The 26,515-nt window shown below is 42.9% G+C and overlaps 1 protein-coding gene across 2 annotated transcripts; it reads left to right on the top strand.

Moving 5' to 3' along the window:
- EIF3J (eukaryotic translation initiation factor 3 subunit J) lies at positions 1-26,040 on the top strand. 2 transcript variants are annotated; one of them, XM_003900868.3, is made up of 8 exons: positions 1-49; positions 136-239; positions 13,058-13,112; positions 13,617-13,708; positions 17,051-17,165; positions 20,319-20,480; positions 23,500-23,573; positions 24,273-26,040. In XM_003900868.3, exons 6-8 carry the CDS (start codon positions 20,351-20,353, stop codon positions 24,402-24,404), a joined length of 336 nt encoding a protein of 111 aa, XP_003900917.2. In that variant the 5' UTR covers positions 1-49; positions 136-239; positions 13,058-13,112; positions 13,617-13,708; positions 17,051-17,165; positions 20,319-20,350; the 3' UTR covers positions 24,405-26,040. The 2 variants fall into 2 exon arrangements, with proteins under 2 accessions (XP_003900917.2, XP_009208330.1); XM_009210066.4 differs by lacking the exon at positions 1-49 and having other exon boundaries at positions 136-636.
- Positions 26,041-26,515: the final 475 nt, after the last annotated feature.

Below are 26,515 nucleotides of genomic sequence, written 5' to 3'. Positions count from 1 at the left end.
ACCCGGTTTCGATGGGCGGCGGCGGCGGCAGGGGACTCGGACTCCTGGGGTGAGGAGAAGTTGCTGGCGTAGGGCCCGGGCCGGCGCCGGCCTCACGCCATGGCAGGCACTAACGCGGCTCGCTCTCTTCCGTAGACGCGGACGCGTTCTCCGTGGAAGACCCAGTGCGGAAGGTGGGGGGCGGCGGCACTGCCGGCGGGGACCGCTGGGAAGGCGAGGACGAGGACGAGGACGTCAAGGTGGGTGCGGGCTAGGGTGACGGGCAGCGCGGGAGCGGGCTGGCTGGTTGCCGGCCGACGCTGGGCCCTGGGGCGCTGCCGGGGCCTGCGGGCCGTGGGTCCAGGCGTGAGCCTAGGGCCTGGTGGTGCTCTCTTCCCCTCCGCCTGCCGGCCATGTGGGCCGAAGACTGGCAGCATGGCCTCCCCTACCCCCTCTCCGGTTGAGGGTCTGCTCTCTGGCCTGGATCCCACCCGCTGGCTGGCGACGAAAGGTGACAGCATCGGCCGGGTCGGCCCACGTGCAAGCTTCGCGGTCCGGAGCCTCTCGCAGGAATGAGACCGGGAAGTTGGGAATTGAGCCTTGCAGCTTATCCATATGGAAGGTCTTGAAAGAAGTCGCATGCCTTTTCGAGCTCAGGTCAGCCCAGGGCCAGTAACTCACTTATGAGTTACTATATAAGTAACTCTACTTATACAGTTTGTTCGAGGGATTAGATGAGTGAAATATTGTTGTTGAATTTCAACCTTTTTTTTTCCCACACGAGACAGGTAGAAACAGTAAAGCGAAATAACTTTTGGCTTTCCCTTCCCCCACCCTGTGATAAAAAGGATGAACTGAACACTGAGATCGCCCACAGTTAGTGGACAGAAACCCAGGTAGTTCACACCGTGACCTGAGGAATGGAGAGATGTCAGTTACTCAACTACACACATACGACACCTAAGGAAATATTGAAGATTTGGTGGTTGTAGTAGATTACGGGCCTGTGGTTTTTTGTTGTTGTTGTTGGTTTTTTGTCTATGCCTTGTAGATAATCATTTTTACCTCAGTCGTTTGATTTTGAAAACTCCGAAGGGTTCATTATACAGCTTTTAGGTGACATTTACTTCTACGTGTTTTTTTTTTTACGGTAGTTACAGAAGTCTCAAATCCAAAATGTTAAGACTCTTATTAACAAAGTTCTCAAAATCTTGTTATATTTGTGCAGATAAAGTTTTGTGTGAAATGGAAAATGATTTTTTTCTGTAGTTTTGCCTAATTTAGTGAATTTTTTTCTCTTAACTTATAAGCACAAAATGGAGAATCCTACAAATCCTTCTGCCTGGGCTGAAAAGTTTAAGCTAGATAATCACTATGAACTTAATAGGGATGTTGTTTTGAGTTTTTCTCTTTTCTCCCCAGTCCGATGAGGTTGGATGTGTGGATATCCAATTTATTGACAGCCTGAGGTTTAAGAATGTTGTGAGCTTTGCACACATTGAAGTTAATAAATCGACTGATTATTTGAAGACACTTAGAAGCTTTATTTACATGTTGTAGAAACATGGGACTAGATTGTGTTACCAGCCTCATTACAAGATGTTAGTTATCCCCCTACATTGTAGCAGATTTTCAGTTTTGAGCCTTGGGTTCATATTGGTCCTTTCATTTTTTTCCATGCATATAGGAAGTGGCAGTTAAGACATCTGTTACGGGCCGGGCGCGGTGGCTCAAGCCTGTAATCCCAGCACTTTGGGAGGCCGAGGCGGGTGGATCACGAGGTCAGGAGATCGAGACCATCCTGGCTAACATGGTGAAACCCCGTCTCTACTAAAAATACAAAAAACTAGCCGGGCGAGGTGGCGGGCACCTGTAGTCCCAGCTACTCGGAGGCTGAGGCGGGAGAATGGCGTGAACCCGGGAGGCGGAGCTTGCAGTGAGCCGAGATCGCGCCACTGCACTCCAGCCTGGGTGACAGAGCGAGACTCCGTCTCAAAAAAAAAAAAAAAAAAAAAAAAGACATCTGTTACGAAATTTGGGAATAAGTTAACAAATGCAGAGAAAAGATTAGAGATATTAGGAAAGAAGTTGCAGAAAATGAAGTTTTAATGGATAGTGTAGACTGATGTCATGGAATAACTTCCCTGGGATTAAGGGATCTAAATGGTACCGATCCTGATGAATATAATTTTTTTTTTTGAGATGGAGTTTCGCTCCATGTTGGTCAGGCTGGTCTCAAACTCCTGACCTCAGGTGATTCATCCGCCTAGGCCTCCCAAAGTGTTGGGATTATAGGCGTGAGCCACCGCGCCCGGCCTCTGATGAATGTAATTCTGATCACTTGGAACAAGTTTTGGATATTTACAAGTTGTAAGGGATGACAAAGATTATCTTGTCCAGTTGCTCTTTTAGTGCTAAGTTTTTTTTTTTTTTTAACTTAAAACAATTTAATCTCTCCATCTAATTTTTTGAGACAAGGTCTCACCAGGTCTCCCAGGCTGGAATGCAGTGGCACAATCTCTGCAACCTCTGCCTCCCCGGTTCAAGTGATTCTCCAGCCTCAGCCCCCTAGTAGCTGGGATTACAGGTGTGCACCACTGTGCCCAGCTAATTTATATATACATATTTTTTTGTAGAGACAGGGTTTCGCCATGTTACCTAGGCTGGTCTCGAACTCCTGAGGTCAAAGTGATCTTCCCGCCTCAGCCTCCCAGAGTGCTGGGATTACAGGTGTGAGCCACTGCATCTGGCCTATTTATTTTGAAATGGAGTTATGAGACTGGCTGAGTTTTGTGTTTTTGGTAGAGATGGGGTTTTGCCATGTTGCCCAGGCTGGTCTTGAACTCTTGGGCTCAAGTGATCTATCTTCCTTGGCCTCCTAAAATGCTGGGATTGTGGGTGTGAGCCAGCAGGCTCAGCCACATCACCAAATTTCTGAATTCTTATGTTTTTGTACTTTCTCTGAGGGGTTGGAGACAAGGCTTAGTTTCCGTGAGGTCTTCTGTTTATGTCAGCATCTAGTACTTAACCTTTAAAAATACAGGTTTAATGTCATTTGTAATGTTCTGGGAAATGAAAGGAAAACTGATGTCTTTGTTACTATAATTTGCTCCAGCACTTTACTATCATTTAGTAGACTTAGTATTTTGCTGTCCTTGACTTTTCAAATAGCTATCCGGCAGTGGCAGAAGTGGACTTAGGTTAAACTGTACAACTATTAATATATATGGAGAGAAAAGGCTATGCTTTTCCCCAGTTAAAAAGATGAGAACTTGGAAGCATACTTTCCCATCACCCTGGCTTTATTTACCTTTTTGCCTATCCTGATAGTTGTGCAGAGGCAGTGGGAAGAATTGTTCACTTGGCATATATGACTCCTTCCCCATTGCTGGTATGATGTGTAGGATGTGTTGACTGAGAAGGCAGTGAGTACCTACTGGAAGCAAGGACAACATAACTTGTACTCCATTTTACTAGTCTCCTAGCATTTCAGTAGAACAGTTTAGAAGCTAGATTTATTCAAAGGGTGCAGAGTTTGCAGAAACTTCTAGCTGTTCAGCCATCTCAGGCATTTGCGTCTGTAATCATACAGCATTTCTTTTAAAAGATCCTGAAGAGGCTGAGGCAAGAGGATTGCTTGAGCCTAGGAGTTTGAAGCCAGCCTGGGCAAAATAGCAAGACCCCAATACATTAAAAGAGAGAGTGATCCTAAAGAACAGACGTAGTTGAGCCTGTCTCATCCTACTCGTTCACCCTCTGTTAGGATCCTATTCCAATAAATAGTTTGAATCTACGAGATAAGGACATTTTCCAAGGGTTGGAAACAACTTCTAAAGAATAGGATCTGTATTTTACAGAAATGTGAAATTACTGGGGAATACCCAGAAGGTGGGCATTTTGCCAGTAAATGGGTATTTTGAAGACAGTGTGTGTATGTGTATGTGTAACTTACGAAAAATTCCAAACATGCAGTAGAGAGAAACATTTAATAAGCCAGTGACCCCTCTTGTTTCCTCTATATCCCCACTTTCTTCTTCCAACCAGATTATTTTCAAGAAAATCTCAATCATATCGTTTCATACCCTGCCACTCTTATAAACTAGCAAGTTTTGAATTAGGAAGCATGTTTGTTATTGAAAAATATTTTCTCGTCATGATGGATCATTGTGAATAAACCGCTTGTTTAGTGTTCACTGTCTTGATATTGCTTAGCCAGGAATTGAAAGTAGATTAATAACTGTCCTGAATATGAGACAGGTAGGCATTGAGATGGAACTCAGCTCAGTGCTGATCCATTGTAGTATGTTAAAAGCTTAATGAATTGAATTAAATGAAGTAGAATTTACTAAGGCAGGCACCTTGGCTTTTAGACACCCAGGATAATTCCGAGATGGTGGAAGAACATTTTGGCTTTTAAAAAACTGAAAGTTTGCTGGAAGTCTACACTTGCCAAGATCTCGTTGCACAGTTCTGAGTTCTCTCAGAGTAGAACTGCACAGCTTACAGAACACCAATTAAAGCCTTTTTTTTTTTTTCCAGCAAGAGATTATGTTTTACCTAAACCAAATTATTTAAAGAAAAAAGGAGAAGGAGTATATGTTAGTTCCTAGGCTGTTGCTATAGGGCAAAGAGTTTTATTGCTCATTTGAAGCTACTTCTATTTGACAATCTATAAATATATCTTGCTTAAGTTGGAAAGCATTTTCAGCCCTAAATGTGTTCTCATTGCATGTGACATAATGTAGTTTTATATTATGAAGACAGAACCAGCTAACTACTGGCCACATTGTTAAAAATAAAAAGAAAGCAAGATTTAAAGTTTTCAGCTTTGCTTCTAATAATGTGTTCAATTAGGAAGCAGATTTTAAAGTAAAAAAGCAGCCATCTCTTTCATAGAAATGGCCTAAATGATGGGTGTGTATCTGCAGGGCAAGAGTATAGATAAGCAAGTAGTTTATAAACAGGCCCTATTCTAAGAAGCTAGCCATTTTAGGAGAGAAGCCTGGGTGATTCTTTTGAAGATAAATTGGATATTATAGTTGAAAGATTAATTGGCTGCCAAAAATAATTGGGTAAGGGATTTAATTGGATGTTCATAGGTAGTCTCTTGAATCAAATAACCATTTAGGGCCCTTTGAAGTGAGTTGTAGACTTGCTCCATATTTTAAGTTAATTTTAGCTGTTTCTCTAGGAACCCTTTTTGCATTTTATCTGAATTTGCTGCTGGAATTTACAGACTCCTAGTGTTTACAGAAAATTGGGCATATTGTTTGAAGCAGCGTGGTGAACATTCTACCTTAAATCTACTTTTCAGGCACTTAATTTTATAACGATGGAAACAAAAACTCTAATTTCCTGGGGAAAGCTACCTGGCCTTTTGCTTTTATAATTACATCTGTTTGGAAGTGTGACCAGTCTCTTTTGCTGACACTTACTATGCTCCTTTCTTTAGGGGCTTAGTGCTAGCTAGTTTGGTAGTAACTTCAGGGCACACTTGTAAGCACTTTGGGGAGAGAGTGACAGTCAAGGTTCCTTTTATGAATTGAGGAACAGATGTCATGGCTCTTCTTGGGACATGTTGATGGAACCACTTCTTTCTTTTTTTTTGAGACGGGGTTTTGCTCTTGTTGCCTAGGCTGGAGTACAATGGCGCGACCTCAGCTTACTGCAACCTTCGCCTCCCGAGTTCAAGCGATTCTCCTGCCTCAGGAGATTCTCAGCCTCCCGAGTGTCTGGGATTACAGGCATGCACCACCACGCCCAGCTAATTTTGTATTTTTAGTAGAGATGGGGTTTCTCCATGTTGTTTAGGCTGGTCTCGAACTCCTGACCTCAGGTGATCCACCCGCCTCAGCCTCCCAGAGTGCTGGGATTACAGGGATTACAGGTGTGAGCCACTGCACCCAGCTTTTTTTTTTTTTGAGACAGAGTCTCACTCTTGTCTCCAGGCTGGAGTGCAGTGAAGTAATCTCGCTTCACTGCAACCTCTGCCTCCCTGGTTCAAGCGATTCTTCTGCGTCAGCCTCCCAAGTGGCTGGGACTACAGGTACATGCCACCACACCCAGCTAATTTTTGTATTTTTAGTAGAGACGGGGTTTCACCATGTTGGCCAGCTTGGTCTCGATCTCTTGACCTTGTGGCCCGCCTGCCTTGGCCTCCCAAAGTGCTGGGATTACAGGCATGAGTCACCACTCCTGGCCAGAACCACTTCTTTTGCTACTAAAATCCATTCTGTGATGGAGTAGAGAATGTCAAGGTAGCTTCATTATGTCTGCATTGATGTGTGTCTGGGGTAAGATTTATGCTTTGATGGGAGAAACTAGGGACAGGGATAGAGGTGGACATACAGTTGGTGTGAATGTGCTGAGGGAGCTGTAATATGGGTGGGCTGGGGGTGATGTTTTTCTGGAAAGGGTAACTGAGGAGCATCAACATTATACAAAAATGTTCCTATGTTGAGTTTGTTTGTTTACCTTGGGGGTATTGAGATGGAGCTCCCTATTTTCAGCCATACTTCTTCCTTCTTGACCTCTTAGTACCAGAGGCTTGCAGACCAGTTTTTTTCTTTTGTCTTTTTTTTCTTTTTGTTTTAGGTGGAGGCTTTCTCTGTTACCCAGGCTGGAGTGCAGTGGCGTGATCTCGGCTCACTGCAACCTCTGCCTCCTGGGTTCAAGTGATTCTTGGGCCTCAGCCTCCCGAGTAGTTGGGACCACAGGTGCACACCACCATGCCCTGCTGATTTTTTTTGTATTTTTAGTAGAAACGAGGGTTTGCCATGTTGGCCAGGCTGGTCTTGAACCCCTGACCTCAGATATTCCAGCCACCTTGGCCTTCCAAAATGTTGGGATTACAGGCGTGAGCCAGCACGTCTGGCCCAGTTTCTTAAAATTAGTAGAAAACTGGCCGGGTGTGGTGGCTCACGCCTGTAATCCCAACACTTTGGGGGGCTGAGGTGGGTGGATCACCTGAGGTCGGGAGTTCAAGACCAGCCTGACCAACATGGAGAAACCCCGTCTCTACTAATAGTAAAAAATTAGCCGGTTTGTGGTGGCGCATACCTGTAATCCCGGCCACTTGGGAGGCTGAGGCAGGAGAATCGCTTAAACCCAAGAGGCGGTGAGGTTGCAATGAGCCGAGATCATGCCATTGTACTCCAGCCTGGGCAACAAGAGTGAAACTCCGTCTCAAAAAAAAAAAAAAAAAACCAGGTAAAGGATTGGTAATGAAACACTACAAGCAAAATCTACCTCCACCTGGGTTTTGAGACGGAGTCTCGCGCTGTGTCACCCAGGCTGGAGTGCAGTGGCGCGATCTCGGTTCACTGCAAGCTCCGCCTCCCAGGTTCACGCCATTCTCCCGCCTCAGCCTCCGAGTAGCTGGGACTACAGGCGCCCGCCACCACGCCCGGCTAGTTTTTTGTATTTTTAGTAGAGACGGGGTTTCACCGTGTTAGCCAGGATAGTCTCGATCTTCTGACCTCATGATCCACCCGCCTCGGCCTCCCAAAGTGCTGGGATTACAGGCTTGAGCCACCGCGCCTGGCCCACTACAAGCAATTTAAGTGAGAAGGTTGGTAACCAGTATACCTCCAGCTGGGCATATCTTAATATGTGTCATAATCCTTCCGTTTAAGGAGATTCCCAGTTTCCAGGAGAGGGACTTAGTTCCAGGTTAGTTATTTTATACTTCAGGACTCAGGGAAGAAGTCATATTTACTATAACACTATTTTTATTATTATTTTGCATTGTGAGCTGCTTTATTCCAGTGAATTAAATTGTTTACCAGACTGAATTTTCTAAGCAAGTGTTTAAAACATACTTTTTAAAGACTTTCCTTAACACTGTGTTTTAAAAAGCCTTAAATGAAGCTGTTTACATGTATACATTTAAAGGACGAATCTCAGCATGTTACTCTAAAGATGGGTTGTAAGCTGTTTTATTACAGTGAACTGAACTCCACCAAACCACGAACTTTGTAGGCAAGTGTTTAAAACATGCTTTTTAAAAAAGTAAATCATTTTTTTTATTTTTAATAAAAAGATCAATCAAATGTTATTTAAAACTTTTTAAGTGTTTTACAATTTGTTATAATGTACATATTTATGGAATTATGTATGATGTTTTCTGTTCGTTGTAACATTTGTAATTACTATTTCATCATTTTAAACATTTATCATTTCTTATTTCTTTTCTTTTCTTTTTTTTTTTTTTTTTTTGAGGCGGTCTGTTGTGTCGGCACCAGGCTGGAGTGCAGTGGCGATCGTCCTGCAATCTCCGCCTCCCAGGTTCGTGAACCGCCGCCGCCAGCTCGGAGCAGGTTTGCGGCTGGTTTGTGGGTGGGTTTTGCGCGTTAGCCAGGATGAGGGTCTTCGATCCTCTTTGCAACCTCTTGATCTTTCGCCGCAGCTCCCAAAGTGCTGGGATTACGAGCGAGCCACGCGTCCGGCCTCTTTTTTGAGATAGTCTGTCTCTGTCGCCCAGGCTGGAGTGCGGTGGCCGGATCTCGGCTCACTGCAACATCTGCCTCCTGGGTTCACGCCATTCTTCTGCCTCAGCCTCCCGAGTAGCTGGGACTACAGGCGCCCGCCACCACGCCTGGCTAATTTTTTGTATTTTTAGTAGAAACAGGGTTTCACCGTGTTCGCCAGGATGGTCTCGATCTCCTGACCTTGTGATCCGCCCGCCTCGGCCTCCCAAAGTGCTGGGATTACAGGCGTGAGCCACCGCACCCGGCCCATTTATCATTTCTTTGTGGTGTTAACATTCAAAATTTTCTCATGGAGCTATCTTGAAATATACAACATTGTTATTAGCTATAGTCACCTTACTGTGTAATAGAACACCAGAACTTATTCTTCTAAGTGTAACTTTGTACTATGACACTTTAAAGAACTTTGGTCCATTCAGAGCAGGTCCTTTAGTTTTTCACTGAGATTGTGGGATGGCTGTGTCTGGGCCTCGGTTTCCTTTTCTGTAAAATGGGGGGATAACACGACCTTCCTTACAGGACTGTTGTGAGAATTAACCTTGTTACTACACCTGTTGCTCAGAAGGGTTGTAAATATGCACCTTCTGGAAGTAAGCAAATGAACTGAAGCACTGCCGCATATCACTCACAGATCCAGCCTTCCTGGGTTCTGTGAAGATTTAAACAACAAAAAATGCCTAGTAATTCACTTTTATTTTTAGCTCTTTGGTTCCTTTTGTACTCTGATGTATTAATATAAGCACTTGGCAAACTAATGGCGAAATACAAACATTTGATCTCTAATTTCTAACTCTAGTATCATAGTTACTCAAATAATGACTAGCTGGTTTGCTCTCAATCTGTTAAAACTGCGAGCTGTGGGTTAAATTGCTGAAGTAAGGTGAATATAAAAATACATTTACTTTTTTATACTAAGTTCCTTTCATTATGCTTGCAGACCGTATGACAGCCTTAATCATGATATTGAATTTTTAATTTATTTAGTGGACTTAGAGATTTTTATTAAGAATCAAGGCTTGGTTAGTTTATATTCTAGGCTGATACAAATTTGTGACCCTTTGTGTTATGAAACCAGAAGCTTGGTGTCATAGTGTGGCATATTAGTCATATTAGTCAGCCTTTGCTTCTTTAGTAGCGTCAGGGCCTCTTGCCTTGCATTTGCCATCGTGCCGCTCAGCTTCAAATGGCATATCATAGTGTGCCTGGTGGTTGCTGAGACAATGGCCAGGCTACCTATGATTAAAACCGTCTTTAATCATAGGGCTCTGTCTGTCCCTATTAAACTTGAGCCTTCTAAGTTCTGTGAAGCTTTTAGAAAATTGTGTTTGATAATTGGTTTATATTTAGCTTAGTGATTGAGTTAGGCATAGAAAAGACAGTGTAGATCTTTTTTTTAAGACAGTCTCTCTTGCCCAGACTGGAGTACAGTGGCTCAATCCTGGCTCACTGCAACTTCCGCTTCCTGAGTTCAAATGATTCTTGTTCCTCAGCATCCTGAGTGGCTAGGATTATGGGCGTGCACCACCACACCCACCTAATTTTTGTATTTTTTAGTAGAAATGGGGTTTCATCATGTTGGCCAGGCTGGTCTCAGAACTCCTGGTCTCAAGTGATCTGCCTGCCTTGGCCTCCCAAAGTGCTGGGATTACAGGTCTGAGCTGCTGCACCTGGCTAGATCTATTTTAAAGTGCCCTGAGTTAGAGTGGGATCCATGAAGGCTTAATCAGCTCTTGACTTGTTTTTTTTTTGGGACGGAGTTTTGCTCTTGTTGCCCAGGCTGGAATGCAATGGTGCGATCTCGGCTCACCACAACCTCTGCCTGCCAGGTTCAAGTGATTCTCCTGCCTCAGCCTCCTGAGTAGCTGAAATTACTGGCATGTGCCACCACACCCAGCAAATTTTGTACTTTTAGTAGAGATGGGGTTTCTCCATATTGGTCAGACTGGTCTTGAACTACCAACCTCAGGTGATCTGCCCACCTTGGCCTCCCAAAGTATTGGGATTACAGGCATGTGCCGGCCTTGACTCCTTTTTTTTCAGAGTCTTGCACTGTATCTGGGCTGGAGTGCAATGGTGCAATCTCAACTCACTGCAGCCTCCCACTCCTGGGTTACTCCTGGGCAACGAGAGCGAAACTCCGTCTCAAAAAGCAAAACAAAAAAAACCCCAGTATGGTACTGGTGTATGGAGAGACAGTAGATTAGTGGGATAGGATCAAAAGCCCAGAAGTAGACCAAGTATATATGAACATTTAGTATATGGTAAGTCACAGTGTATCTTAAAAATTTTTTGCTGCAATAGAATGCAATAGACGGGGTATTTTATAAACAGATTTATTTCGTATGGTTATGGAGGCTGAGAAGTCCAGTATCAAGGTGCTGGCATCTGGTGAGTGCCTTCTTGTGCTATTATCCTGTGGCAGAAGGGCAAAAGAGCACAAAGGATGGCAGAACTCATCCTTTTATCAGGTATCTACTCCTAAGATAAAGGTATTAATAATCCATTCATGAGGGCTTTGCCTCTAACCATTTCTGAAAGACCCTACTTCTCAACACTGTTGGATTGGAGATTCAGTTTTCATCACATGAACTTAGAGGATACATTCAAACCATAGCCCAGGGAGAAAATCATTATTTATTAAAGGGTTTTTAATAAATGATGCGGTGACAACTGGGTAGCCCTTTTGGAAAAAAATACAACTAGATTCGTGTCGCACGTCATACACAAGACAAAAACTCCAAATAGATCAGAGATCTAAATAAAAAAACAATGAAACCCTACACATTCTAGAAAAAATTGTGGGTGAATTCTTAGGTGTAAGAAAAGACTATGGCTGGGCGAAATGGCTCATGCCTGTAATCCCAGCACTTTGGGAGGCTGAGGCGGGCGGATCACCTGAGGTTGGGAGTTTGAGACCAGCCTGACCAACATGGACAAACTCCGTCTCTACTAAAAATACAAAGTTAGCTGGGCGTGGTAGTGCATGCCTGTAATCCCAGCTACTTGGGAGGCTGAGGCAGGAGAATTGGTTGAACCCAATAGGCAGCAGTTGCAGTGAGCCACAATCACGCCATTGCACTCCAGCCTGGGCAACGAGCAAAACTCCATCTCAAAAACAAAACAAAACAAAACAAAAGACTTTCTAATTGACTTGAAATCCATCCAGAGGCAATGGAATAAAAATCTGGGACTAGGTGTGGTGGCTCACGCCTGTAATTCCAGAACTTTGGGAGGTCGAGGCGGGCGGATCATGAGATCGAGACCAGCGTGACCAACATGGTGAAATCCTATCTCTACTAAAAATACAAAATTAGCCAGGCATGGTTGCGTGCGCTGGTAATCCCAGCTACTCAGGAGGCTGAGGCAGGAGAATCACTTGAACCCAGGAGGCGGAGGTTGCAGTGAGCTGAGATCACGTCACTGTACTCCAGCCAGCCTGGGCAATAGAACAAGACTCCGTCTCAAACAAAACAAAACAAAACAAAACAAAAACTCTTTCTACTAAAAATACAAAAATGAGACAGGCGTGGTGGTACATGCTTGTAATCGCAGCTACTGGGGAGGCTGAGGCAGGAGAATCGCTTGAATGTGGGAGGTGGAGGTTGCAGTGAGCCGAGATTGCACCATTGTACTCCAGCCTGGGCAAGAAGAGCGAAACTCCGTCTCAAAAAAAAAAAACCAAAAAAAAAGTCTGGTAAATTTTACTGCATAAATTTGTTGGGATGCATAGCACTTCATGGGGAAACAACAGAGCATTCCATCCAGAAAGCAAGAATGCCCATTACCTCTGCTGCTGTTCAACATTGTACTAGAGGTTTAGCTGGCCCAATTAGATAAATCAATTGTGAGGGCCTAAGGATTGGTAAAGAAGTAGAGCTATCTTTTGTTTCCAGATAAGGCAGCATACCTGGAAAACCCTAGAGAAGCAATGATAAATCTAACTTAAGAGATAAATGAATTCAGTAAGGTAGCAGGATATTAACATATAAAAAAGCCAGTAGTTATTTTTGTTTATTTATTTTGAGACAGGGTCTTTATGATAGTGAGTTGCCCAGGCTAGAGTGCAGTGGCACTGTCATAACTCACTGCAGCCTTACCCTCCTGGGCTCAAGTGATGTTCCCACATTAGCCTCTCAAGTAGCTGAGACTACAGGCACATGCCACCACACCCAGCTAATTTTTTAATTTTTTTTTTTTTTTGTAGAGACCGGGTCTTGCCAATATGTTTTTATACACAAATAATAGCCACTTAGAGGACATAATAGGAAAATACCCTATTTACAATAGCAACATGCAAGATGAAGTACTTAGGAATAAATCTAAAGAGAAATGTGCAGAGTCTCTAATAGGGAAACCACTTTAAAACACTTCTGAAAGACACAAAAATGTACTTGATCAAATGGAAAGACAGCTGTTATTCTTGGTTAGGGCAGCTCAGCATTATAAGATGTCAGTTCTCCCTACATTAATTTAAAAAGTTAATGCAGTACCAAAAAATACCAACCAACTTATTTCTCTGGAGTTAGTCAAGTTGATAATAAGGTTCACACAGAAAAGCAAGAATTATTAATGGACGTCTTTTTCTTTAGGATAACTGGGATGACGATGATGATGAAAAAAAAGAGGAAGCAGAAGTAAAACCAGGTGAGCCACTGGGGTACCTCCATTTTTGTTTTTATGTCTTGCTGAGCATTTGTGACTTGTATTAAGACAAATGACAGAATGCTCACAAAATGGGAGATTTTGGTATTTAGAAACCAAGTGTGCTTCCATTCCCACTTTATTCTGTTTTCCCTGCAACTTTTCTGTATCTCCTCAAAATATAATCAGATTAGATACCTGCTGTATTTCTGTGTGAGTGCTAGGTATTGTTAGGAGGAAAGGGTAGAGGTTTTGGCATTAATTATAGTTGAATGATCTAAGCCCTGCCTATAGGACGGTGGGGAAATATGAAGAGATATTTGGATCTTAGGGGTCACGTTAGAGAGGAGAAGGAGTCGTCCCAGAAGTTTCCCATTATTTGTGAGAAAAATCACTGTTTGAAGCTGGGAAAGGTTTGGTCTCTTAACAGCATACAAGTATCATGTCTGTCTCATCAATAAACTGGAAAATAGTATAACTGTGAATAAAACTTATTTTTACTTTTAGAGGTAAAAATTTCAGAAAAGAAAAAAATAGCAGAAAAGATAAAAGAGAAAGAACGGCAACAGAAGAAAAGGCAAGAAGAAATTAAAAAGAGGGTAAGTACCGTTTGTTTTCTAAAATACAGAATTCTCACATCGGTAGTGGTATAGTTTCTAACAGGCTGCAAATATTACCTAGCAATTTGAAGGGCTCTGTAAAGACTGTAAGTGGATACCATAAGGTAGGTAAAATCCAAAACAAATTGATTTATGGTTTTTGCAAAAACAGAACCCAGTTTTATATATGAGTGTCTTTTAAGTTTTCACAAACATTCAGGAACAGTCATGATAGTGCAGTGACTACAGTCAGTGATTTCTGCCAGTGCCTGTAGTTCATTCTAGTCAACAGGATTAGATTTTTTTTTTTTTTGAGATGGAGTCTTGCTTTGTCACCAGGCTGGAGTGCAGTGGCTCAGTCTCGGCTCAGCGCAACCTCTCTGCCTCCCGGGTTCATGCCATTCCCCTGCCTCAGCGTCCTGAGTAGCTGGGACTACAGGAGCCACGGCCAGCTAATTTTTTGTATTTATTATGGGGTTTCACCATGTTGGCCAGGATGGTCTCAATCTCCTGACCTTGTGATCTGTCTGCCTTGGCCTCCCAAAGTGCTGCGCTTTCAGGCGTGAGCCACTGTGCCTGGCCAGGATTAGTTTTTATTTGCAGTGTATATATTGAACAAAATATAAAAATTGTTCATTTCTGTGCCATGTAGCTATATAAATGTATTTGTTTTTGATTATTTGGCACAGGATCAGAAATATTTATTTGTGTGGCTTTTTTGTTTTTGTTTTTTAGACAGAGTCTCACTCCGTCACCTAGGCTGCTGGAATGCAGTGGTGTGATTTTGGCTCACTGCAGCCTCCATCTCCCAGGTTCAAGCAATTCTCATTCCTCAGCATCCCAGGTTGGAATTACAGGCACACGCAATCATGCCTGGCTAATCTTCGTATTTTTAGTAGAGATGGGGTTTTGCCACATTGGCTGGGCTGGTCTGAAACTCCTGACCTCAAGTGATCTGCCTGCTTCAACTTCTCAAAGTGCTGGGATTACAGGCATAAGCCACCACACCCAGCCTATTTTCTATTTCTTTTTTTTTTTTTTTGGAGATGGAGTTTCACTCTTATCACCCAGGCTGGAGTGCAATGGTGTAATCTCAGCTCACTTCAACCTCCTCCTGGGTTCAAGTGATTCTCCTGCCTCAGACTCCAGAGTAGCTGGGACTACAGGCGTGTGCCACCACACCCAGCTAATTTTTGTATTATCAGTGGAGATGGCATTTCACCATGTTGGCCAGGTTGGTCTCGAACTCCTGACCTCAGGTGATCAACCCGCCTTGGCCTCCCAAAGTGCTAGGATTATAGGTGTGAACCACTGTGCCTGGCCTATTTTCTATTTGAGAACACATTTACATGGTTCAAAAATTAAAACAGCCCAGGGTGGTTTGCTCACTCCTGTAATTGCAACGCTTTGGGAGGCTGAGGTGGGACTATTGCTTGAGTCCATGGATTTGAGACCAGCCTGGACAACATAGGGAGACCCCGTCTCTACAAAAAGTAGAAAAATGAGCTGGGCATGGTGGTACATGCCTGTAGCATCAGCTGCTTGGGAAGCTAAGGTAGGAGAATCACTTGAGCCCAGGAAGTTGAGGCTGCAGTGAGCCATGATTGCACCACTACACTCCAGCCTAGGTGACAGAGCAAGACCCTGACTCCAAAAAAAAAAGAAAACAGCCGGGCACAGTGGCTCATGCCTGGAATCCCAGCACTTTGAGAGGCCGAGGTGGGCAGATCACAAGGTCAGGAGATCAAGACCATCCTGGCTAACATGGTGAAACCCCGTCTCTACTAAAAAATACAAAAAATTAGCTGGGTCTGGTGGCAGGCGCCTGTCGTCCCAGCTACCTGGGAGGCTGAGGCAGGAGAATGGCGTGAACCCTGGAGGCGGAGCTTGCAGTGAGTGGAGATTGTGCCTGGGCGACAGAGTGAGGGTGACAGAGCGAGACTCCATCTCCATCCTGGGCGACAGAGTGAGACTCCATCTCAAAAAAAAGAAAAATTATATCCCAGTATAAAGAGAAGATAGATACACACTAAGCTGTCAGCTGTCATCTCAGAGAAGTGGGTTTGGGAAACAAATGACATCTACTATTATATCTTTAAAATTTGTTATAATGATACTTTTATAATTATACAATATGATGAAAAGGGGAAATGTTTTGAACCATTCTGTTGGACATTTAGGTTGTCTGTAAATTTATTTGAAATTATGAATAATACTCTAATGTACATTCTTGGGCTTATATATTTGTGTGCATCTTATTTCTTGAGGTAAATACCTAGAAGTAGAATGCTTGATTAAAGCATGTAAAAGTATTATTTAAGACTTGATACATATTACCAAGTTGCCCTAGAAAGGTTGTTCCAATATAGTTTTAGTAGCAGTGTATGAAAGTAATATTTTTACTTTTTCCACAGTCTCAATTTCTTATTTTTAAAAAAGGCTATAGAAGTAATCCCAGCCGGGCGCGGTGGCTCAAGCCTGTAATCCCAGCACTTTGGGAGGCCGAGACGGGTGGATCACGAGGTCAGGAGATCGAGACCATCCTGGCTAACACGGTGAAACCCCGTCTCTACTAAAAAGTACAAAAAACTAGCCGGGCTCGGTGGCGGGCGCCTGTAGTCCCAGCTACTCGGGAGGCTGAGGCAGGAGAATGGCGTGAACCCAGGAGGCGCAGCTTGCAGTGAGCCGAGATCTGGCCACTGCACTCCAGCCTGGGTGACAGAGCAAGACTCCGTAAAAAAAAAAAAAAAAGAAGTAATCCCAGTCTTCCTGGGTACAAATCTGTCACATTACCAGCCGTGTTACCTTCTATTATTGTGGGCAGGTTGTTTCTCTGTGCCTCCATTGTTTATCTTTAAAATTGGGTTAAGAATATCTAAAGTGGACTGGGCACAGTGGCTCATACCTGTAATCCCAACACTTTGGGAGGCTGAGGCGGGCGGATCACTTGAGGTCAGGAGTTCAAGATCGGCCTGGCCAACATGGTGAAACCCTGTCACTACTAAAACTACAAAAATTAGCTAGATGTGGTGGCGCACGCCTGTAATCCCAGCTACTTGGGAGGCTGAGGCACAATAATCATTTGAACCCAGGAGGCAGAAGTTGCAGTGAGCCAAGATCGCGCCACTGCACTCCAGCCTTGGTGGCAGAGTGAGGCTCTGTCTTAAAAAAAAAAAAAAAAAAAAAAAAAAAAACTAAAGTGTTTAGAGGAATGCCTGAAACAGTAATTACCAGTGTTCACTTTTATTTATAATTATATATGCTTAAGAATTCATACAATACAGAAAGGTACTGGGTGCATCATAATCCCAGTGCTTTTTAAAAACTTTTGTCTCATTTTAGTTAGAAGAACCTGAAGAACCTAAAGTGCTAACACCAGAAGAACAATTAGCAGATAAACTTCGGCTAAAGAAATTACAGGAAGAGTCAGACCTCGAATTAGCAAAGGAAACTTTTGGTAAGACAGGAGTATGATGGCAATACAGTATTAAACTGTTACAGGTGAAGACCCCAGAAAGTTCAGAAAACATCTCCTTTTCTTAAAAGAAACATGATACTGGCTAATGTAGATATTAGAAAGCAGTTTTTAATCTCTGTGTATATTTGAGATTTCATTACATTTTCAGATTTTTGAATGATTGTTTTGAGTAAAAGATTATTAAGATAAGTCATTTATAGCAATGCAAGAAGGGCAAAAAGGAGTAGACTCAAATGAAGTACACTGCTGCGTAGAATATTTTTATCAGCTGGATGAAATTTGCATGAAATGTGAGGTCTGTAGCTTTGAAATGGACTGTAGGGCTGTCCTGCTGTCTTAAGACTTAGACAGTAGGATGTTGCTTCAGGTGAAGCATGCAGCTTTTTCTGTGCCTTCTTGTGCTCAGTGTCATTTCCTTCTGCAATCCTTCTTTGCCCTTACCATGCCCTGTCTTTAGAGGGCCTCCATTTCTGTGTGTGGTGTCTGCAGCTGTGGTTAGTGCATGAGATAAAAGTGCAGCATCCTATAAATAGTTACATTCAGAGTGTTCCAGAGTAAGAGACATGGCTAGAGAAATAGTCAAAGCCTTCACTTCATTTAACCAAGTTTGTCATTACCTGTTGAGTACTTTTCAGAGTAGAAGATCATGTTGAAACAGTTAAATCATTGCAATTTATAGCCAAGAAGGAAAGCTCTAGTTATTCTGATACGTCTCCCCCACCTTCATGCTTTCTCTACTCTAAACAGATCAAAAGGCTGACTGTAGTGATTGTTTTCCTTTTCATGGCGAAGTGTGACCTTATCTGTTAGTGGATCTGTACAAATACCGGGAGTTGCTGTGAATGCTCCGTGCACCATTGTATGCTTGGCAGGTCTTAACTGCACTCGTCTAATTATAGAGGGCTCTTGGCTGTTATTATGTGTCTTCCTAGGATGGTAAAAGCTGCCCATGTGTTTATTAAAGAGGCAGGTTTATGAAGTGTGCATAAAGCCTAGCATGGGACACCTGTTACAGACTAAAAGGTAAAAAACATGCATTCATACAGTCATTGTTAATAGGATTTTACTGTTGTGTTTCTCATACTAAAATACCACATGTGATATTGTTAATAACTAACATACTTGACATGGAGGATACAGAAGCATACTTATCTTAGTCTAAAACTCATGTGGGCCAGATTTTTTTTTTTTTCTAACAGGGTCTGGCTCTGTCACCCAGGCTAGAGTACAGTGGTATGATCTCTGCCTCTGAGCTCAAGCCATTCTCCCACCTAAGGCTCCCAAGTAGCTGGGACTACAGGTGTATGCCACCACGCCTGGGTAATTTTTTTTTTTTGGGGGTATTTTTTTGTAGATAGAGGGTTTCACCATGCTGCCCAGGCTGTTGTTGAACTCCTGAGCTCAAGTGATCTGCCCGCCTTGGCCTCCTAAAGTGTTGGGATTACAGGCAGGAGCCACCATGCCCAGCCCAGGCCATATTTCTTCTATTGGGATATAACATGTTTACCCCTTTTTAGCTTCTGGAGTTAGACAAATACTTTCACAGGATCCATCTTTGTTTCTTACTCTTTTTGTTCCCTCTCTCCCCACTTTACTGTGGGGGTGTTCTTGTACAAGAACAGAGTATCCCTTTTGTAATGTAATGTGTTGTTTTATTTTTAGAGAAAGGGTCTTGCTCAGTCATCCAATCTGGAGTGCAGTGGCATGACCATAGCTCACTGCAGCCTCTAACTCCTGGGCTTAAACAATCTTCCCACCTCAGCCTCCCAGGTAGTGAAGGCTACAGGTGAATATCACCACACCTGGCTAATTTTATTTATTTTTTTGAGACAGAGTCTCACTGTGTCACCCACGCTGGAAGGCAGTGGTGCAGTCTCGGCTCATTGCAACCTCCGCCTCCTGGGTTCAAGTGATTCTCGTGCCTCAGCCTCCCAAGTAGCTGGGATTACAGACACATGCCACCACCATGCCTGGCTAATTTTTGTATTTTTAGTAGAGACGGGGTTTCACCGTGTTGGCCAGGCTTGTCTCTCGGACTCCTGACCTCAGGTGATCCACCTGCCTTGGCCTCCCGAAGTGTTTGGATTACAGGTGTGAGCCACTACATCTGGCCACACCTGGCTAATTAAAACAATTTCTTCTTGTAGAGATGAAGTCTTGCTGTGTTGCCCAGGCTGGTCTCAAACTCCTGGCCTCAAGCGATCCTCCCTCTTAGGCCTCCCAAACAAAGCGCTGGGATTACAGGTGTGAGCCACTGTGTCTGGCCTTGATACATTGTTTTTAAATGAATAAAATACTTAATTATAAAGAAAACCTGTTATATAGAAATAGATGTCAAAATACTAAAATGACAATTTGTGATACAGAATTATGTGCTTCCTTATTGATGCATTAAATAAGGTATAGTGGGCCGGGCGCGGTGGCTCAAGCCTGTAATCCCAGCACTTTGGGAGGCCGAGGCGGGTGGATCACGAGGTCAGGAGATCGAGACTATCCTGGCTAACATGGTGAAACCCCGTCTCTACTAAAAATACAAAAAAAATTAGCCGGGCACGGTGGCGGGCGCCTGTAGTCCCAGCTACTTGGGAGGCTGAGGCGGGAGAATGGCGTGAACCCGGGAGGCGGAGCTTGCAGTGAGCCGAGATCACGCCACTGCACTCCAGCCTGGGAGACACAGTGAGACTCCGTCTCAAAAAAAAAAAAAAAAAATAAGGTATAGTGGCAGGTCTAACAAATAATGTCATTTGAGAGTAATGATGACTGAACAATATTAATATTGTAAGATATCTGTAATGTCAGGAGAGTGTGTGTAATCTCTCCTGGTAAGTCAAGTTTTGCTAATACCACTGTGATTTGTTGCCAGTCAATTGAGACGGAAGGAAATGCTGAATTACGGGTTAATAAAGATGTGACTGTTTTTCTGATTTAAGTTCGTAGTCCCCCTGCCCCCACCCCTCACCCCGCCCTGTCCCGCTCCAGCCATTCTATCCAATGACTCCAGTGGCTTCAGGTTCAGAGCCTCTGCTTTAGAATGAAACAACAGGGTTATTCACGTAGCTGATTGGCTTGTAAGGTTTCAGTTTTAAAAATCCTAACCTCCTGATACTTTTCAGTGCTTCTTTTCTCCTACAGGTGTTAATAATACAGTTTATGGAATAGATGCTATGAACCCATCTTCAAGAGATGACTTTACAGAGTTTGGAAAGTTACTAAAAGATAAAATTACACAATATGAAAAATCACTATATTATGCCAGTTTTTTGGAAGTCTTAGTTCGAGATGTGTGTATTTCATGTAAGTAATTCTAATCTCTAGTCCCTCTGGGTAGATTTTTAGTAGGATGTTATCTTCAGGAGGTTGAAGGTTATTTTTTATTTTCAAGGATACTATAATATAGACTCATGATTTGCTGTTTTAGCAATTACCTTGTGAATGTTGGTCTGCAGATACACAGTGAATTTGAGTGCTGGATCTTTTTGTTTGTAGGGGTAGGAGGACTTCTTGTTTTACAATGGCTTCCTTAAGAGATACCTGGGCTTGTCTGCAAAGCAGCTAGTAAAACACTGGCCCATTCTTTTTATCTGATTATCACTTGAGAGGGGCTGGGAAGTATCTTTTGAGGGAAAAAGGTCTCTGGCCCTGTAGGATTTGGGTTGGGTGAGACTTTGGCCACTGGTTTTTACACAGCAGAATTAGACAAGGTGCAAGTTGCATGCTGGCACCTATTCTCTGGGTCCGTGGTTGTGGTGCCACACCTTGACAGGAGTCATACATTTCAGGGCAGGGTGAATGGGAGTGACAGCCATGGGTGGTGAAGCAGGAATGTATGGAAGGGACTGGTTTTGCTAGTATTTGCAGTTTTTTTTTTTTGAGATGGAGTCTTGCTTTGTCGCCCAGGCTGGAATGCAGTGGCACCATCTCAACTCACTGCAACTTCTGCCTCCTGGGTTAAAGCAGTTCTCCTGGCCTGGCGCAGTGACTCACGCCTGTAATCCCAGCACTTTGGGAGGCCGAGGTGGGTGGATCACGAGGTCAGGAGATCAAGACCATCCTGGCTAACACGGTGAAACCTCATCTCTACTAACAATACAAAAAAAAAAAAAAATTAGCCGGGCGTGGTGGCTGGTGCCTATGGTCCCAGCTACTTGGGAGGCTGAGGGAGGAGAATGGTGTGAACCCGGGAGGCAGAGCTTGCAGTGAGCTGAGATCGCACCACTGCACTCCAGCCTGGGGGAATGAGCGAGAGTCCATCTCAAAAAAAAAAAAAAAAGCAGTTCTTCCACTCAGCCTCCCGAGTAGCTGGGATTACAGGCGCCTGCCACCACGCCTGGCTAATTTTTTGTATTTTTAGTAGAGACAGGGTTTCACCATGTTGGCCAGGCTGCTCTGGAACTCCTGACCTCAGGTGATCCCCCCACCTTGGCCTCCCAAAGTGCTGGGATTACAGGTGTGAGCCACCACGCCCAGCCTATTTGCAGTTTTTAAGATGGAGAAAGAGGAATCCTCTACAATGGATTGGGTTTTCTTTGAGAAATATCACTATGCTGAGGGCTCTACATTTGATTGGTAACGTGCCCAGAGTTGATATTTTATTCTGCATGTACTATTTTTTTCTGGTTTTTGGAGGTGTTCTCTTACCAAAACTGAACACTTTCTAGTAGCTAAAAACTGGTGTTTCTTTCCAGCTTCATATTTTTATAAGGCTGATAATGCTGTCCACTGAACAGGACCATTTCGTGGTAGGACATGGAGATGGTCACTGTTCTCATTCTAATTCCCATGCAAGAAAATGGAGACATGATGGGATAGGGTGTTGTCATTGTAGGTTTAAGAATTATCATTCCGGCCGGGCGCGGTGGCTCATGCCTGTAATCCCAGCACTTTGGGAGGCTGAGGCCAGCGGATCACCCGAGGTCAGGAGTTTGAGACTAACCTTGCCAGCATGGTAAAACCCCGTCTCTTCTAAAAAAAAGAAAAATACAAAAATTAGCTGGGCGTGGTGGTGTGCACCTGTAATCCCAGCTACTCAGGAGGCTGAGGCAGGACAATACTTGAATCTGGAAGGTGGAGGTTGCAGTGAGCCGAGATCACACCACTGTACTCCAACCTGGTGACAGAGCGAGACTCCGTCTCAAAAAAAATAAAATAGGGCCAGGCGCGGTGGCTCAAGCCTGTAATCCCAGCACTTTGGGAGGCCGAGACGGGCAGATCACGAGGTCAGGAGATCGAGACCATCCTGGCTAACATGGTGAAACCCCGTCTCTACTAAAAAATACAAAAAAAAAACTAGCCGGGCGAGGTGGTGGGCGCCTGTAGTCCCAGCTACGGGAGGCTGAGGCAGGAGAATGGCGTGAACCCGGGAGGCAGAGCTTGCAGTGAGCTGAGATCCGGCCACTGCACTCCAGCCTGGGCGACAGAGGGAGACTCTGTCTCAAAAAAAATAAAATAAAATAAAATAAAATAAAATAAAATAAAATAGGCCGGGCGCGGTGGCTCACGCCTGTAATCCCAGCACTTTGGGAGGCCGAGGCAGGCGGATCACCTGTCAGGAGATTGAGACCATCCTGGCTAACACAGTGAAACCCCGTCTCTACTAAAAATACAAAACATTAGCTAGGTGTGGTGGTGGACGCCTGTAGTCCCCACTACTTGGGAGGCTGAGGCAGGAGAATGGCATGAACCCAGGAGGTGGAGCTTGCATTGAGCTGAGATGGCACCACTGCACTCCAGCCTGGGCAACAGAGTGAGATTCCATCTCAAAAAATAAAAAATAATATAAATAATAATACTTGTCATTCCATGTTTATTTGTCTGTTCTCACTGATTACTGGGGGTATGTTAATGGAAGGGCATGTTATCCTCTCCCATTTGTTTAGACTAAGGAAGGACAGTAGGAAGCATTGTGAGCTCTATATATATATAAAAGACAGTTTCTCTTTGGTTGAACAGTGGTGTGTTGGTGATTACAGGTCATCATTATAAATAAATTTTATTTTCAAGAGACTGGGTCTAGCTGTGTTGCCCAAGCTGGTCTCGAATTCCTGGGCTTAAGTGATCCACCCACCTAGGCCTCCCAAAGTGTTGGGATTACAGGCATGTGCCACTGTGCCCGGCCACCTTATGTTTAAAAAGAAGAAATTCATGGTCCTTTCATAGTTACTGAAGTTTAACAATGAATAAATTGGATTTCTCATAACACTTTTGGAATGTACATTTTGGGATATATAGATATATGTGGAATGTGTATATTTAGCTTTAAGTTTTCAAAATGCTTAAAAATTCACATTTAATGGTATGCCCTTTTTTTTTTAAGTGGAAATTGATGACTTGAAAAAAATTACCAATTCACTGACTGTGCTTTGCAGTGAAAAACAGAAGCAAGAAAAGGTAAGAGCAAGCTGTGTAGGGAAATGTGTATTAAATTAGAGTGGGGTTATAGGTCTAACATTCAACAAATGTAATAGGAGCCTGTCCTAATTACTTAAAAGTCAAGCAACTCACTAACACCATTTAAGTTAGACTAGAACAGGAGTATGGGTACTATTACTGTCCTTTTGTTTCCAGACATGTTCCCCTTTTCTGAGTTCATAGAAATTGCTGAAATCATAGACTGGGTTCATATACTAGCTCTGCCACTCAATAGCTATAGGTAAATCAGCTTTTCTAAGCTTCAGTTTTCTCCCTTCTAAAATAGGGACAATAATACTCACTTTGCAGAATATTTATAAAAGTAAGAGAAGTATGTCAAGTAAAGGTTAGCTTTGTAAGTTTAAATTGGGGGGTACTTATTCACACTTTTCTAAATTTGCTTCAGTGAAGTTGAGGCTTTCTACCAATAACTTATAACCCCTGCTGGTGGGCTAGGTATCCAGAACAGGAACAAGGACCCAGATCAAGTTTTGGAGAGACTGACTCTGGGAGACCTTTTAGAGACCTGTTCAGGTCCAAAACATGTAGGCTCGGTTGTCCCTTACGGAACTAGTGTGTCTGGGACCAAAGGTTTTTGTGTGTCTGTGAGGGTTGCTATACCAGGTAAGATGCCCATAGCACATAAAGTTTCATGAATTAACTCTCTTTCATCTTTAGCAAAGCAAAGCCAAAAAGAAGAAGAAAGGTGTGGTTCCTGGAGGGGGATTAAAAGCCACCATGAAAGATGATCTGGCAGATTATGGTGGTTATGATGGAGGATATGTACAAGACTATGAAGACTTCATGTGACATTTTATCTTTTCTTGGTATCATCTTTATGTTGCCCACAATCCCTTGAACATGTAGCACAACTTCCTTTCCTTTCAGTTCTGCCAAATGCTACAATCAGAAGTGCAGTATATTTTGTGCTGGTTATTTAACCCCTTGACACTTAGGTGCTAATGTGCAAATGATGGAACTTGGATCTTGCTGCCAAGGGGTTAAAATTGGAACCTAAGTTGCTACTAAATCATAGTTCAAAACAAACCTAATAATGTTGTCATTGTTGCTATCTGATTTCATAGCAGCAGTCACTAAATAAATTGGAAACAAAAGGTTGCAACATGACAAAAAAACTGTGTAGTATTTACCAGCACCATTCAGTAATACAGCCTTAACCATACCTCCTTGAACTACTTCGTAACTTGTCAAGAAAAGCAGTTTGCAGCAAGGGCATGTGGTGTGCACCTAGTATTAAAATTGCTTTGTCTTAAAATTGAACATGAGGATATTAAAAATACATTGTGAAGAAGACTGCTTCTCTCAGAGTGAAGATACTGCGGCTGAAAAGCACTAGTTTGATATAAAATTAAAATGACCAAAACCCTCCAACTTTGAAGCTAAAGAAGGTAACCTTTCCATTATTGCATTACATGTTGTGGAATCTCTTCAGTGCAAAGACTGTCTAGTTATTTATCAGGCTATTTCTACTGATGAAGTGCTTCAGATGGGGGAGGGAAACTTATTTTTATTTGACTGATTTAAGTGTCTGAGAAACAAATCTTTGTTCTCTTAGGCTGCAATGGAACAACTTTACCAGGGTTTTGGCATTTCCTTTCCTTTATAAAACATGCTCAGCAAACTGCACCAGTTAACTACAGTTTGGTAAATTGTTATGTTAACAATTATGACATCTGCAATGTTTTATAAAGCAACTAATTTAATAAAATCACTATTGTGAGGACTTAAATTTTGTGTTACCTCCCAAGAGATACTTTTTGAGAGTATAGAACACAGCTCTTGGGATTACAGTTCTCTACATACTAAATCTTAATAAATGCTTGACATAGTTACAGCTTTAAAACGAGTGATTTGCCAGGTCCTTAATAATGTCACCATAGAGCAACAAAGGTATAGGGCGGCCTTCCTCTTATTTATTTGGGGAAATTATTTTGTTATTTAGATACTAAGGCCTAATTAAGTACCTATAAGAACTATTTATTTGGAGTAACTGAGCCTATAACTCAGGTTTATGGCTGTTAAGTATAGATTGGGGAATCGTTATTATGTCTTCTCCTAAGCAGTTTAACCAAATGTGTGGTTAGTGTTTTTTTATTCCCCTAAGACAGAAAGAACAAAAAATGTTTTAAATTTCTCTTATATAGGAAATAGGAACGTCAAAGCTCTGTAGACTACTTACTAAGTGGAAAACAAGACCATCTGAGTGATTTGAGGAATTAACAAAAAGTAGTGACTACATAGCAATAATTACAGTAAATAAAGATTCTTTTAAGGCAGACAAGGGCTAAGATTTCCTTAGCAGTAATAATGACATACACTGAATTGAAAATCTATTTTATTACAGAAAGATCAGTTTCTAACAAATGAAAATGTATCACCTGTTCCTTAACTGTGTAAATAATATTAAATTTCTTTGAAACTGGAATCTGCAGGTACAGGTATATTCTTTAATTACTATTGGATCATCTAAAGTAGAAGCTGTCCTGAGGAAGAGGAAGCTTTTCATCTTAATACTAGTATCTATATAAAATGGTATAGATGAAGAGTCATCTAAAATCAGTCCATTTCAAATAGGAATTTCCTTCTGAAAAGTTTCTCATTTGCTGCCTACTACCCACAAAGGACTGATATGGTACAGTACCGGGATTGTTCAACTTTAACAAAGATCTCCAATGCATTATTCTACTCATCATATCTGTCAGAACCTGCTAACAGTACAAGAAAACAGGCACCTGGCCGGGTGCGGTGGCTCAAGCCTGTAATCCCAGCACTCTGGGGGGCCGAGACGGGCGGATCACAAGGTCAGGAGATCGAGACCATCCTGGCGAGCACGGTGAAACCCCGTCTCTACTAAAAAAAATACAAAAAAAACTAGCCGGGCGAGGCGGCGGGCGCCTGTA

Source organism: Papio anubis, chromosome 7 (genome assembly GCF_008728515.1).
Source record: "Papio anubis isolate 15944 chromosome 7, Panubis1.0, whole genome shotgun sequence".
NCBI lineage: Eukaryota > Metazoa > Chordata > Mammalia > Primates > Cercopithecidae > Papio > Papio anubis.
This window is presented reverse-complemented; position numbering and strand designations above follow the sequence as displayed.

Bases quoted from the DNA above. Each gene is read 5' to 3' on its own strand.
- EIF3J (XM_009210066.4), top strand. From the start codon at position 595: ATGGAAGGTCTTGAAAGAAGTCGCATGCCTTTTCGAGCTCAG. The intron at 13,113-13,616 runs GTGAGCCACTGG...TTTTACTTTTAG, and splicing joins GGAAGCAGAAGTAAAACCAG to AGGTAAAAATTTCAGAAAAG. The intron at 20,481-23,499 runs GTAAGTAATTCT...TTTTTTTTTAAG, and splicing joins TCGAGATGTGTGTATTTCAT to TGGAAATTGATGACTTGAAA.